The sequence below is a fragment of the Microcebus murinus genome, chromosome 7, assembly GCF_040939455.1.
Source record: "Microcebus murinus isolate Inina chromosome 7, M.murinus_Inina_mat1.0, whole genome shotgun sequence".
NCBI classification, from domain to species: Eukaryota; Metazoa; Chordata; class Mammalia; order Primates; family Cheirogaleidae; genus Microcebus; species Microcebus murinus.
Genome location: NC_134110.1, coordinates 35,588,669 through 35,604,616, shown reverse-complemented (window position 1 = coordinate 35,604,616; position 15,948 = coordinate 35,588,669). Strand labels below are relative to the sequence as shown.

Below are 15,948 nucleotides of genomic sequence, written 5' to 3'. Positions count from 1 at the left end.
TACTGTGGCTCTTGCCAAGACTTTGAGGGAGAACATCCATGGCAGGTACATGCAGACATTGGTTTAGGCCATTACAATCATCTGGATGGTCACCATGGCAACCACCTACAAGAAGTGCTTAGGTGTGTGAAAAGAGTGAGACAATAATACTGTGGTGTAGTCATTCAGCTAATTCATCCCAAGTCTAACAGAAACCTTTCCCATCAAAATTTTTCAGTATAGTAGCAATATCTCATAAGAGGCCTCAAGGTGGCTTGTGCTTAACATTGGGCTTATACAGTAGGGCAGTGCTCTTTAGGCTGACTGCTTATACTTTAGTCTTATGGCAAGGTGTGGTTTTAGCATTTTCATTTAAAAAATCTGGAGCAGTAACATTGGATATTTCTGGAAATTTTGCCTATTTGCATGTCAATAAATATTGTAGCTTGCTTGCATCATTATTTTTCTGGATTCCAAATGCAATGCATCAAGCGAGCATGTTCTGCATTAAAAGCAGACATGCCCCTCCTGCTAGATAAACAATGCTGAGTGCTTTCCACGTGACACAAAGTACTGGTATCTTGGTGTGGTTTTTAGGCTCCACTGCATGAACGGCAGAGCGCTGTGGTGAGAGGAAACCAGGGCAGGGAGGGAGTGAGCAGACTGCTCTCCTGGCTCTCCCCGGGACAACTGAGTGACCCCGAGTGTATCACTTTACCTGAGCCTAGGATTTCTCATTTTTAAAAAGAAATACTTGGGCTAGATAATTTCTCCACACCTTCTAGACTCTAATTTCTATCAGGTGGATATTTTGTACTTGAGTGTATAGGGAGGAATGTGAGTTGGAACCTCATTTTCAAGGCACCTAACTCAGCTCCTGCCCAGAGGGCCACCCCACTTCTGACAAATTCCATTGTCCTTGGCTACATAAATTAGAAACTATTTTAGTGTGTGTATCTGTCTATTTGCCTATTTTTTCCCTGCCAATTCATAACTCATCAGAAATGCTATACTTAAAATTACCACCACTTTTTACAGCCAAGGAAACTGAGGCATGATACTACACAGTGTCAGACCAAGTGAGACCTTATGAGAGTTTTTAAATGGTTTTGCCAATTTTTCCATAATAAGATATTTGTTTAAATTCTTGGTTTTGGAGATGTGATGACTATCTCATTCCTTTCCTCAGGTGAGCTCAGTAGGCAGCCTCATTAATACACCATGTGGTTTTGTTACGAAAATTATTTCCTTACTTTAGAAAACAGTTAATCACTGGAGTGTTTTACACAAGGGGCAATGATCCTAAAATTAACTTGAACTCCTTTCTCTGCTTACCAAACCCAAACCCAAACCAGCCAACTGAACAAATAGCACGGCTCATCAATAATTTCTCCCTGCACTGGCCCAATCATGATTAAAAGTAAGAACAGCAGATAAATGTGTATCCTAGAAGAGATTAGCGGTACCATTTATATAGTGTAAAGTCATGCAAACCATGCTGAAAAGGAAGTGCTTCGTCGTGGCAACATGGGGAGGAAGAAGGCCGCGGGGAGCCTCTGCCCGGGTGGGGGCCACCACGCACATGCATGCATCTGATGCAGCCATTGGTGTCCCCGCTGGTAAGCGTCCGGTGTGAGAGTGAGTGAGCTGTACAAAGTCTGTCTACATTACAAGGAGGAGCCAGCCAGTGACCCCTTTTAAACAGGCTTATTGGAAGGGGTCCATATGGAATCAGAAATCCCATCCCCTGTGGAGGACAGCGGCATGGAGCCACTGGGCGTGAAGGGGTCCGTGTCTGTGTCCGTCTCACCCTCGGCGAGGTACCGCTTCTCCCTCATCCAGCTTGACCCCCCGTTGGGGCCAAACGCATAATCGTCTCTGTCTTGGGAGATGCTAAAGCCACTGGGAGACCGCTCCAGCTCCTCGTGGTTGACTGACATGAGGGACAGGGGTGTATCGCTGTCCCGTGTGAGGCTGCGTCTCTGCCGGGGGGAGATTCGGTCCGAGTAGGGCCCGTGCAGTTCAGCCTGGGAGTGGCAGCTCCCTCGGGAGTCGAGAAGAGTCAAGATGGGCAGGACGGTGGGCCTTTCTGCATATGTTGCTGCCGAGGAAGGAAGAGTCCCCTGGCTCTTTCCAGAACTGGGGCCCCCTCGGGGCGGGTTCACAGGATCATGTGCAAAGAACCCATAGGGGCCGACCTTGTCGAGGGGCACCTGGTGGAAGCTGTAGGGGGGTTCAGGGGGGCCTGTCTCCGAATAGTTGCAGATGATGGTTTTCAAATCAGAATACCTGTTGTCCTCTTTCTTCTCTCCCTCAGCTGGCGAGGAGGCCTCCTTGGCCGGGTAGTACTCGGTGACGTGCACCTGCAGCCGCTCCATGTGCTGCATGTGCATGTCCACAAGAAAGTCCAGTTTCTTCCCCATGTCCTGAACCTGGAAAACATGAGAAGCTGGAGTTACTGCTTTTTTCTGGAGGTGAGCGTCCTTGTTATTGGTTGGGAGGAAATATTATAGTATCTTATCTACTTTGCAGAAGGGAAGAGAATTCTTGCAAGTCTTAATAATAAGAACAGCAATTAATAATTTATTTCATTTCTCCTACTCACAAGCCCTGCACAAGTATTAGTGCTAATCCAGAAACAAGCTGGGTAAGGGCTTTCCAGGAAGCAAAGGCTGAGAGCAGAGAGATGGCTTGAGCGTAAGTGTTACAGGCCTTCTTTGTCCTCCAGAGGAGGGGCTGGCCTTGCTAATGCCACCTGGGCCAAGGAGCAGGAGTTCCTGGTTTATGAACATTTCTTTAGACAGCAGCACGTGGACTGTTGGCGTGTGTTTCTGCCACATGGCGATGTAAGCCCCAAAGATACATGGTGGTGGTTAGCAAGAATGGAGCTTCTTAGAACTGGAGACCCTACCTAGGGGCCTTGAGGGATAGTGGAAGCTACATCTACTCTTGTCTTACTAAATTGGGAACTTATCTGAATTTTTGTGTGCGTATATTCAAGAGTTTGTGCACACATGTGTGTGTTCTTGCTCCGACAATTTGAAACGCACCAGGAAGCATTGTCAACAGGTGTATCAGCCTGTTTTACAGAGGGGGACACGAGCACAGTTACAGACGATGGCTGGGATGGCATCCCAGCCTCAACAGTCACTGACACTCACAGAGCAGTCAGTACCCGACTCTGCTTGTTGACTCACTTAATTTCCACAAACTCTATACGGTAGATACTATTATTATCTCTATTCCACAGGTGAGGGAACAGAGGCACAGACGAAGTAGAGCCGAGATCATAAATAAAAATTTAAAAATGAAAACTAATACTCTTGATATACCAAAAAAGAAGAATTTCTCTACCCTCTCCTGCATGGATCCCATTTTGGGTTTTGAATAAAATAAAAGGATTGATATGATCCTAAAGGAAGTTGGCAGCAACATTTACCTAGTGCAATGTCAGGCAGATGGTGCTAGAATATGAACTAGCAAACTGTGGAAGCAAAAGTGAGCTACACGGGTGCTGGGAATGAGCTTGTCTTTCCTCCCTGAGTGACCCTCACCCATATCCCGCCCTCCCCCAGCCAGGCCTCTTCACACAGGCCGCCCACTGTCCTGGACATTGAGAAAAGGAGGACCAAAGATGCACAAAGTGAAAAATAAGGAGGGCAGTTCACTAACATTCCCTAAAAACCACCACGAAGTGCATGATAGCAGCAGCTACCATGTGTTGAGTGTTCACTGTGTTCCACCTAACATTCTGAGCAACTGACATGTCTCAACTCATTTCATACTTACAGCAATTTCATGAGGTATTAAAATCCCTGTATTACAGACAAGGAAAACTGAAGCTTAGAGCAATTGATTAGCTTGCATGTGATCATCCAGTTAGTAAATGCTAAATCTGTGATTTAATTTTCACATTCTTTTGTGAATGGTAGATAGTGTTAATATTAATCAGGTATCTTAACTCCCTATAAAAATGGCGCTTGAAAATAAATTTTATATGCTTGCTTTTTGGTGAGGGAAAGGAAAGACCTACCTGTCTTTCAACTTTTACAAACTTCCCCATCATGCTTTGGTCTTCAATTTCTGATGTGGATGCTCTGGCTACGTATGGTTCATTCCTAAGAAAAAGCCAACACTTCTATAAGATCATTGTATCCAGTTTGCTTTTCAAGGTTATTCCAGCTAGGCAGGCCAGGCCCATGGAGCCATCATTGTCATCCTCATGCTTTTGCAGCCTGAAAGAGAATCACTCAACTCTGGAAGTGTGAATATATGTGAGTCAGGAAAAGTCAGAATTTTCCTACCTTCAATATTGGTACCTTATGCTTTCCTTCACTGTAGGAAAATCTGAAGCCAAATATTAAACTACTATTAGTTTACTACAAAGCAAGGAGAACTTGCTTTGTGTTAAAGTTAATAAAGCGCCTAACAGTGCCTAGAGTGTTTAATTCTTTTAAATTAAATTCCTTTGTTTTTGAGTCTCAGACTGCTGCTTGAGAATTTCTATTCTGAGTGAGCATGTGTGTGTGTGGTGGTGGAGGGTGTTGTCTAATCTCTGAAATTATATATTGTAGGTATAAATATTTCATCTGGCCAATTTCGTTAAGAATGGAAAACAAATGCTGAATCTGGAAGATGATACAAAAGCTAACACTGGTGGGGAATAGAATTGAGATGTGGGTTGAATTTACTCTTTGGCTATGCACAATTAATATCTCCCTAAATTCCAGTTAGTTTCAATATTTTCATGTTCTATATAGATGATAACTTTCAGGGAGTCCAGTTATTGCTCAAAACCATTCATGTTAGACACTTTCTCTATAGTTTATTTTTCTCTCTTACAGGCTACTGAATCCTGGTAAATCTCTGGCCTGTCTTTGGCTGAGCAGTCTTGAATTAACCCAGATGTCAAAAACTGGTGGGCCATGTGCTAAATCCAGCCTACTAGTGTTTTCCTTGGCCTGCACAAGGTTTTAAAATTTGTAAGCCATTTCAAAAATGGAGACTTTCACATAAAATCTGGATACTGTGCTTTTTTAAAAAATTAGACTATGTGGAAACAGAGGACCCTCATTCTTAAAATTAGCAGTAATAGAACAATATAACAATTCCTTCCCTTAGATGGGTCCTTATGGTCCCATCACTCCTTATGGCATCCCCAGGACTGAAGCTGAAGATTAAATGCCTATTTTCACCATGCTCATGTTTTTGCTTCTTTTATAAGAGGAAGGAGGTGCATAATATTTCTTAAGCCTGACTCCCTCACTCATTTATGTTACATGCCTTGAAGACATTTGGGAATCAAGAGATGTGAATTCAGGTAGTAGACTTTCTAAAGGATACCCTGATCAAAATTTTAAAACATTTTTTGGAGGGGGGAGAGCTGCTCTATTGAGGGACAACGTGCTCTGTGCTACGATGTTGACAGAGGCCTGACATCTGAGTGCCTTCTCTGGCCTTGTCCTGGCAGGGGTGTCAGTCCACCCAAGGATGACTAAGCAGGAAGAGCCAAGCAGCCAGCTGACGATGCTGTGGGCTCTGCTAACATGAAATGTTGTTCCAAAGACACGTCTAAGCCTCCTCTTGTTTTATAACAAGGAAACCGGTGTGGTTATTTTCATTTCCAAAACCAGAGAAAGAAGTATCATCCATATGGTCTGGGAAGAGGGGCAGGAGGTCTTCTGTGCAGAAATTTTTCAAATGGCCACAAACTGGAACAAGCTTCAAACTCTCTCTTCATTTTACTTAGGGGAGTGGCCACTTCACCCGAATGAAGGACCCACGCTGCGATTTGGGGGCGGGGCTGATCCACAGGCCCCACCTGGGAGACTGCTGGGATGGGTAGGTGAATGCCGTCCCTTTCTGAGACTTCTTATGTTTTGGAGTAGATGGAGGTCCAGGGGTGAAAATCATGTCTATTCTGAAAGAAACAGAGAAAAGAGCGATTAAATGGATTAAATTACACAGACCCTTGTTTTGGCAGGAAAGCAAATCATTCTATTCCCTCTGAAATCAGATACAGTCTTGGAACAGATAAGAAAAAGGAAGAGAGAGATACAGAGAGAAATAAAGAGAGAGAGAACATATGACCTCAGTATATATTTTTCCTTTTTTTAATCTAGTGATACTAAGAGCATCTCTCTATCCCAGGGGAGAGGGAGACAGACAAGCCACTGAGACAGGCTGAGGGCTGCATCTTATTATTTTTTATAGGAAATGTCCTATGTGTGCAGCTTTTTTATCCCTCATCCAAACATCTAGTTAGGGAGTTTTTGCAGCCAAATCCTAGACTCCATTTTCAGCTGTGCACATTGCTGCTACTCTGTGGGCCTCTCGGGCCATTAGAACAATGAGCCCAACGCCAGCGCCTGCATCCAGCTTCCATTTCTGCGTGAGGCACCAGCTCCTGCTCTGTGCCAGGATCAACAGGAGAGAAATGTTTCCCACTGTGCTCCAGGGCTTGGGTGGGGAGCAGCCTTGAAGGCTCATCACAGACCCAGGGCCATCAAGGCTGTGCACCCAGGAATAGCCAGGGGTCACTCTGTCTCCTCTCTGGAAACCCAGCCGCTCCTCCACAGACACCACCATGTGCTAAACCGACCTTCCTTTCTCTCTGGCCCACTTCAAGATTGGCATGGCTGGGAAAATGCAATTAGTCAACCTCCAGCTGCAACTCTTAGACATATATTTGCCCCCCAAAATGGCAAAAACTATGACAGTGTGATGGTCCACTCCATGCTCATTAAGATTGGCTGATAGTTTTGGAGTCCAGTATGTCATAGACATCATGCTCCCTGGCTCTGTCTCTCAGACATAAATAACAGCACGTTAGGCTCAGAATTCATTCACACATGCATTTGTTCAGCAGACATCGAACACTGTGTGCCTGCCACTATGCTAGGAAGTCGTAGTTGAAGTCCCAGTTAGAGATGATGCAAGGTCACGCATAACCATACCTCCAACACAGTCCGTGGGATGTTCCTGCCCACCCAGCAGGCCACTCCAGTGGGGAAACATTACTCAGACAGGGGAGCTAAGGCCAAGGAGGGTTCATACAAATTGGAAATCTCACACAGGTCAGAAAACAGATGGCAAATAGCACTCTGGTTTCCTGACTGTGGTTCAGGGAATCTTGACATCATACTGCCCTTCGTTTTTAAAAATTTGTTAAGGATATTTTTACAATGTATTAAATATTTGATAAATTTAAAAAGTAGGAGAAAAAACAAGTCACATGTGAACTCATCATCTTAGTATAGCCACTGTCATCTCTTGAGGGAAGTCCTGCTTCTTTCCTCTAGGCCCGCATATGGGAGAATGTGTGCATGTCATGTATATTTCTGAGTAAATATGTGTGTGTGTTTGTAATAATATCATACATATATATTAGTTATCATCATCTCAAGATCTAGAGTATATTTACTCTATGACATATTATATATAATAGATAACCATATATATGTACCACAAATATACATTGCATATGTATAAGTATATATATATATGTCTGAGTATATTATTAGTAATCATATCATAAATATTCATAAATCACATAATTAAAAAATCTCATTGTATACTTTTTCTAAACATCATTTTTTGGTGGCTGCATAACATTTTAATACACGAGCAGGTGCCATTATTTTCTTTTTTTTTTTTTGAGACAGGGTCTCGCTTTGTTGCCCAGGCTAGAGTGAGTGCCGTGGCATCAGCCTAGCTCACAGCAACTTCAAACTTTTGGGCTTAAGCAACCCTCCTGCCTCAGCCTCCTGAGTGGCTGGGATTACAGGCACGCGCCACCATGCCTGGCTAATTTTATATATATATATATATATACATATATATATATATATATATTAGTTGTCCAATTAATTTCTTTCTATTTATAGTAGAGACAGGTCTCACTCTTGCTCAGGCTGGTTTTGAACTCCTGACCTTGAGCAATCCACCCACCTCGGCCTCCCAGAGTGCTAGGATTACAGGCGTGAACCACCGTGCCCGACCACCATTGTTTTCTTAATCACTATTTCATAATTAAAGAAGTGCTGAGCTCTAGACAGAATAGGGACTTGGTAACCAGTCAACCTGGTCTGATTCCCAGCTCTGCTACCTACTACCTGCCAGCTGGTAATTAGGGGTAAGTCCTTTGAACTTTCAGCTTCCATCTCCTCACTGAAAAAATGGCACTGTAAAGAAATACTTTCTGGGGTTATGAGAGATTAGACACATATAGGTAGAGAACTTAGGAGCTTAATAAAAATTGTGGCCATTATTAGTTGAGCATTGATGCTATTTCCATTTCACTAGTATAATACCTGATGAACATTTTTAATATGGTAAAATTATATTTATAATTAGCCAGCAGGTGTCCATTTAGATGATCCCAACTTTGTTGGTGACATGGAAAGTAACACAGTCGGGATCCATTTGAACACACGCCTTCCCCTCTGCTTCAGCCCTGACCAGGGTGCTGACCTTGGCCACAGCAATGTCATAGAGCTTCTCCACCACCTGTTTGATCTGTTGCTTGCTGGCCTTAACATCTGCAATGCTTGATGAACATTTTTGTTCTTAAAAAATCCTCCCTGCATTTGGGATTATTTCTGGATGCCTTTCGCTGTAAACTCTAAAGTTCACAGGGCTTCAATTCCCGGGCATCCAGGAGAGCAGTGTCTCACCTTGTCTGAAGGTACTTTATCCTGGAAAGCATGTCGAGATGCCCTGCGGAGTACTGCTCGATCACATCCTTCACGTCGTAAGGCCTCAAAGTCTCCTTGAATTTTTTTTTATAGAGACGGAATTGTAGAATTCTGTAAAGCAAAATAAAGGCATTTGCGTGTCATGGGTGGAGCGTGAAGGAGACTATAATATGAGGCTGAGCAAACTCAGGGTCAGGGGAAGAAAAGAACCAAAGAGAAAACACCTTTCTGTGGAGAGTTCCAACTTCCAGTTCTGGTTCTGCCCCTTCAAACCACACAGAGTTAGGCTGGCTAGTACCTGTCCATCATGACTACCTCCCTTTATCATGTGAATAGTAAGAAAGTCGACATCATATGAGCTAACATATTGAGAGCATCCACTACATGCGGACACTGAGTGTAATGTTTATGAGCTGTCCCGGTAATAGATCAATTTACAGATGACACAGCTGTGATTCAGAGAGCTTCAGCATCTTCCCATCTGGCTCACAAGGTCAGAGCTGGTCCTCAAACCCAGGCTGTGTGCTGACCAGGCCCATGCTCTTAATCAGTGTCAGCGGTTGTATCTCATCCTCAATAGCCTCTTCCATTCTTTTGCTTGTGAGCTCCTAAAAAAGAAAAAACTAGTTTCTGTGTCCTGAGTTTTCTCTGGTTCGTTGTAAAGTGGGGCACCCAGAATTGGTAGGTGAGGTCAAACCCTCACCTCCATCCTTTATCGTTCCTTTCCTGGGAACCAGTAAAGTCACTCCTGAAGGCTAATGCTCACTGAGAGCCCCATCATGCCGTTAACTTCTGCTGTGCACAGCCTCAATTAAAACCTGAACCAGAGGTCAGTGTCAGGAGGCCACAGCCCATCCCAGACCCTTCCATCTCATGATTGCACAAGTCTCTTTTATTGTGCACTCAAAGTTCATTTTGTTTGTCATAGCTCATGGCTCCAGCCTCTCAACACTCTTTTGGCAAATTGACTATACATCTAATTGACTTTTCCATCCTTCTCAACTTCGTGTTAATTTAGAACCTTCCCTTTGTGTAGTTCCATCTGTGGCAAGCATCAGCAGACTACGGTTCACAGGTCAAATCCGGCCCACTGCCTGTTTTTGAAAGTAAAATTTTATTGGAATTCTGCCACACCCATTCATATATGTACTGCGTTGGGGCTCAGAAAACAATACCCCAAAATGAAGGCCTCAGAAGCAGCCTCAGAAGCAAAAGCTTTTCTCTGAACTTCTCCTGCCCTCCTGACTCTCTGGTCTGTTCTACCCTGGGGTAGTCATAGAAACTAGAATCCCTCTTCCCCAAGGTGGGTCATAGAAACCAGAACCCCTTTTCTTGAAATCCAGCCATAAAATCTAAAAATACTACTCTAACTTTCCCTCTGCCTTCCTGGGTAAAAACTGGCCATAAAGTATGTGACTTACCTTGTTTGACTGTCAGTCATAAGACCCCCATTCCAGAGAGGGCCTCACCCCAACCCCAGGAGGAAGGGATGCTGCTCAGAAAGGCCAAGAGCTAGACAGACAGGCTTGCTGGGTTTCCCTACTCAGTCTACTAGCATTAGCTCACACCCTTTTTGTCCAGTCATATTTCTACGTGGCTGTCTGTACTTTATTGAATCTAAGCGTAAAAATGGACAATTTCCCCCTGCATGTTTGGGTCTTCATTCTGAAGGCTTCTGTGCATTCACATTAAATACATCTGTGTGCCCTTTTTGCAATTAATCTGCCTTTTGAAAGTTGATTTTTCAGTGAGCCTTCAAGGGGCCGAGGGGAACTCCCTCTCCTAGGTCCCTACAATGGCTACTGCTGCTTCTGCATTACAGCGGCAGAGCTGAGTGCTTGCGACAAAGACCTATGGACCACAAAACCTAAGTATTTACTGTTTGACCCTTCATAGAAAACATTTTCCAATGCCTGAATTAAGGCATCAATAAAAATGCTAAAAAGGAAAACGCAGAAACCAGGCCACGGAGTACCCCAGCAGAGACTTCCTCCAGCTCAACATTGTTAACTGGTTTTCTTTGAATAAGGTCATTCATCCTCACAGTTGCGTTGTCATCAACCCTATTTATGTCACATGGTACACAATGGTATTCTGTGAAACCAGGACAAAGGCTTTGCTGAGGTCCACATATGATAACACTCTTGTGCTTCCCTGATCTACTGGACTGGTAATTGTGCTGAAAATATCATGACCTGAATATCATGCCGAAAATATCAGCTTTTGGAGACTTCAATGTAGTTTCTAGAATTTACTGCCAGCCTTATAAGGTGCTAACAAGCCCATATTCTGATAAAGTTTCTTTAAGTGCTAAAGTAACTTTTTTTTTTATTTTCTTGCAGAATCCTAAAGCAAAACAGAAATAGCCAGGGTGGATTATGATCGCTTCTGATACTGTCAAAGAATCTATAATTTATCACCTTGTTAAAGAATGCTAATTAAAAAGAACTCTAGGGATGAAGATAGGCAGAAGCAAAACAATTTTGAGCAAGGAGGCTATCAAGGAAGAAAACCCCATGTCAACACCCCCCTACCCTGACACCCTTTAACATAAATGGTGTTTAAAGCAAGGGAAGAGCATACCAGCTGGAAATACCACCAGGAGGGCTGCGGGGCATGCTTATAACAAGGCAGGCAAGAGCCGCCCACAATGATGTCTAATGTCAGCATCATTCTTACTGAGACAGCATCCCCCAAAGAGTACGTAGTTATGTCCTCCTGGGACCTGACTCAGGGTTATTGGAGGGGCTTCCTGCTTCCCTTCCCAAAGCGCAAGAGCAGGTTACAAGCTGCTCTCGTGGGAGTTGAGCTGGGGTCCTTGGGTGCACGTGGTGGGGAGGAGGGGACATTACCTGACGGCTCGGATGGCGGCCTTCAGGGTGGGAATCATCTCTTCAATGAGGAAGTCATTCCCGTAGCCCCTGTCTTCCGCCATGGGATCGCCTGTCCCGGCATCTGGGAGGGAGATGCACATATCAGGCCTGACACGCCCTCGAAAAGGCTTGGGGACTTCGCTGTTCAGTCAGCACCTTCCAAGCCTCTGGACTAGTCAACCCCCAGCCTTTGCTCCCACTCTGTGAAGCCATGCACTATTCTCCAGCTGTGACGGCGTTCTGCCTTTCTGAGCAGCCCATGCTCTCTTCCAGAAGCAGAGGCGTGTGCGGCTCAGGACTGGTGGGGTTGGGAACAGGCTAGAAGGGAGGCAAAGTGAGTCCCACCATCTCAGAGTGGCCCCTGGGAGCAGGCAGATGGCACATGCTTACAGTGGGATTCCTGCTCTGCCAGTCTCTAGCCTGGTGACCTTGGGGAGGTCACTTTCTGAGCTGTGCGCACCTCACAGGTCTTGGACAAGACTGAGTGGTTGGTGGGGCTCGGGGCCTGGGGGGCTCAGACACTGAAGACACGGGCTTTCCTGCTTGTCTCTCTTTGCATAAGTAAAAGAAGCACATGAGGACATTGCTCCTACGGGTTCCACAAGGTGATTTTCTGACACCTCTTCCCATGCTGGGGGGCACTGAGGTCCTGTCTCCAGTTCACTTTGCGCCTGGACCCTCCCCATCCTTCAAGTGGACCTCTGTGGCAATTCACTCATCACGGCCACCCCTGGAAACCACGGCAACATGTCCCTAGGCTCCCTGGACAGGATTTGTGCTGACAGTGGTGGGCCCCTGGCCCAGGAAAATGGCTAGCATGGGAGCCTCGTGCCCCATGGCTCCTGGGAACGTATCACAGACACCTTCAGCCCAAAGGACATGGATGCGGGGAAGCAAGACGTTGGTTCAGGGAGGGAGGGGAGAGTTATGGACTTGAGAGTTCTTCCGTGGAGACAGGAGAGGCGAGGGAGGGAGGAGAGGAGGAGACAGAGAGGGGAGAGGAAAGGCGTTACCTTCAGAGCTCTGCCAGAAAGCGTAGGCTTTCATGCGGAAGGCGGTGCGGAAACGCTCTTTATTGTTTAAGCCAACAGGCTTTGGTTCTTTAGAAGGACTTTCTTCTATGGCATCTACATTCAGAGGGGTAAATAGCTTTCCTTTAGTATTGCTACCACGAGGATTAGAAAGGCGAACCCGATCCAAGAGACCCAGCTTTTGGCTACAAAATAAGCAAAAGTGAACAATTTTCCTCCTTCAGTGCAGGCTCTTACAATTCCCCGTCCCTCCATAAAGACTCACACATTCTCCTCCAAGGAAGCATGGGGACCATGCACTCCTCTGCTGAAGAGTCTCATTAAGCAGTGGAATTGGGCAGGGTGTGGCTCAAGTCCTGTTAAGGGGGCTCAAAACTTACTAGCTATTAATATTATGCCTTTGGCAAGTTTCTTAACATCTCTGAACTTCAGTTTCCTTGTATGCTTAAGTGGAGCTCATGTGAGACTCAGGATATGAAATGCCTGGATCATTGCAGTGTGCTGCAGAGACATCCTTCCTCATGCCCATACTCTGCACCTATAACTTCCTGTCTTTCCTTTCTGCCATCGGCAGTGCCCAGGTCGTGATTTACACAGACAAATCCTTATCCAATGTTCCTTGAACAGAATCGGACAACATAAATGACATAAAGCAGGAATTTTCAACCTGCTGTCCACAGACTGACCCCCATGGTGAGAATTCAGAGGTCTGTGAACTTGGATGGGAGAAAAATATACCTTTAATTTACTAACTTCTACCTAAAGTGTAGCATCTTTTTCAATTGCAAGTTTGCATAACAAAGCCCAGTAATATCCTCAGTGCCTGTGCCTTTCCATGGTACAAATCACAGATAATTTTATATCTTGTTATAGAAGGTACTGTTTATGCTCATCGCTGCTTCATGATTGTGGCTGCATCCAACCTGCCAACGTCTTGTCATTAAGTTCACCACAAACAGGCACATACATGACTACATCTCAAATTTTTAAATGTTTTGATAACATTTTCAATATGACCAGTTTCTTTTGTAACTGTATATTCCTTTTTATTTACAGGTTCAATTATTATTGTAAGAAGGGAATCCATGGGACTCACAATACTGCCAGAGGGTTCTTGGTACAAAAACCCAGTTAATAACGCCAACAGAAAGTTGCCCTGGTACAAAAAGCCAGTTGCACCTTGGCTTGAGCCCACGTCCACCTTTCCCATCTGGCTGACCTTGGGCACATCTCTGACCCTTCAAGCCTCAGCACCTCATCTGTAAAACAGGGATACACATTCCCTGCTTCACCTGGTTGCTGGGAGATGATGTTCGTCAAGGACGTGGCACAGGCTTGACACACAGCCGGTGCTCTCCAAATATTAATTTCGTCCCTCTGCTTCTCAACCTCTGCCCCCTTGCCACAATGAGCATAAGGAATAAAGTCCCCTTTGTACGGTACTTTCCAAAGAGAGCCACACTGCATGTTTTCACATATCAACGCAGCGGTTTCCCCTCCGCTACCCCACACGGGGCTTGGCACACAACAGACACTTACGCACTCATATACTTGTAGAATTAATAAGCGTGTGAAAGAACATGGCTGGTTGAACCAACTTTGCATGGGTTTGAGATAATGCTGTATTTTTCGAAGAGTGTGTCTAGTTAGGACAGCCATGTGCTTCCACCAGAAGCTGCTGGTGTCTTGGCAGCTTGGAGCAGTGTGGGGTCATGGGGTTGGCGCTGCAGAGACGGGGCATGGCCACTCCTGCCAAGCAGTCAGCCTGCGCTCTCTGAACTCCAGCTCCACATCTGTTAAGGGGGCCTAACAATATCTGCCTCCTGGAGGTTGGTGCAGTATTACACATGATAATATGTGTAACGTTTCCTGCCTACAGTCTGGCACAGAGAACGCACTAAGAAATATTTGAAATAACCAATGAGCAAATGATTGAATAAACGAATGCTTACAGAAATGAGCAGAGAGCACTTATCTCCTTCTAGACCTGTTCTCCCTCACCCAGCACTGTTCTGGCAGTTAAACTGAGGAACTCCATTAATAACCAGCCCAGGGTAAATATAAAGAGACTCTAATATTCAGCCAGCTCCATCTTACTTGAATCAAAGTAAAAATTTTTGGAACTGCTTTCCTGACTGGTACTATATGAATGGCTAATAGGACAGAGACTATATCAGGGCCTGTGGGCTAAAAATAGCGGATGACGCAGGAACTCAGCTGAGCACACACAGAGGCTTGCCTGCTCCACACTGTGTGGGGACCGCACATTTCCACATCTGCCTGCCTCATTGCATTCGGTCGTCCTAGCTACAAAGGGACTCTGCCTGGTTATCTTTGAACCTAGCACATTCCTTTGCTTTGCACACATGGATGTGCAGCATAGTGGCCAAGATTATGGACTCTGGGGCAAAACCAGTCTGGGTGAAAACGTCCTGATGAAGCATGTGACTTAGGCCACATCACTTATACCCTCTGGTCACCAGCTTCCATAAGCCTCGCTTCGCATGGATGTTTAAGGGTTAAATAAGGCAGTGCATGCCAAGAGCTTGGCTGGCTATCTGGGATGCAGGAAGCACTCAATAAATGCTGGCTGTCATCATTATCTCGGTAAGTAATCCTCTTCCCACAGAAGCAGTAGGACCCGTGTGGAAAGGATGGATACAATTTCCCTGGCCACACACACACACACACACACACACACACACAAAAGCTTTTGTTCTTTTTCTTAAATGAATAGGGTGAATTTTGGGATTTATATATTATTTTACAGAACTTCTAATGCTAGTCTCAAAACATTCCACATTGTCATTTCACTCCACCTCCATAGGAGATAAGTATATGAGGAGCTTAACTCTGGATAAACTAAGCAAGACAAAATTAATAGCAGCTGCTTTTTCCTACCTTGAAATTTCAGTATAATTATTGAATATTAGAAAGATAGTGAGAGGACTCTCTTGGTTCTAACTGTGCTGGAATTTAGGATTTGCTTGTTTTGGTATTTAAATGCTTCCCTGCAACTGTAACCATTTAAATTGCTTTGGCCATGTTCACGTAAAAGCCCATTGGTCACAGATGACAGTTTAGACGGCGTTAGAAATCCTGGTGCGTCGTCAGGCACAAGTCAGAAGACTCGGCTTTGAATTATTCGCAGCCATTGCACCTAAGAGGCTTATGGAATTCTTCCTCCAGCAAAGGGGATGATCAGCTTACTTATTAATTGTGTCGCCTGAAATCCAAGACCCCAAAGGATAATTAAATGCAAGGCAAAGTTCAGCCCTGAAACTCAAAACCCATTTCTGCCCTTCTCCGTATGGATTTGCAGTGCACAATTCAGGCCTTGTTCTAGGAGGGTACTGCAGATCTTGCAAG

General features: G+C 44.9%; 1 protein-coding gene across 1 annotated transcript in view; it reads right to left on the bottom strand.

Annotated features, from left to right (window-relative positions):
- The window catches only part of KCNQ3 (potassium voltage-gated channel subfamily Q member 3), a 306,459-nt gene continuing 290,511 nt past the window's right edge, over positions 1–15,948 (bottom strand). The window contains exons 10-15 of the mRNA XM_012785418.2: positions 12,562–12,764; positions 11,528–11,630; positions 8,655–8,786; positions 5,801–5,899; positions 4,013–4,097; positions 1–2,411 (exon numbers count right to left, since the gene is read on the bottom strand). Coding sequence (XP_012640872.1) covers positions 1,677–2,411; positions 4,013–4,097; positions 5,801–5,899; positions 8,655–8,786; positions 11,528–11,630; positions 12,562–12,764 — 1,357 coding nt within the window. The 3' untranslated portion in view covers positions 1–1,676. The remainder of the gene's footprint in view (positions 2,412–4,012; positions 4,098–5,800; positions 5,900–8,654; positions 8,787–11,527; positions 11,631–12,561; positions 12,765–15,948) is intronic.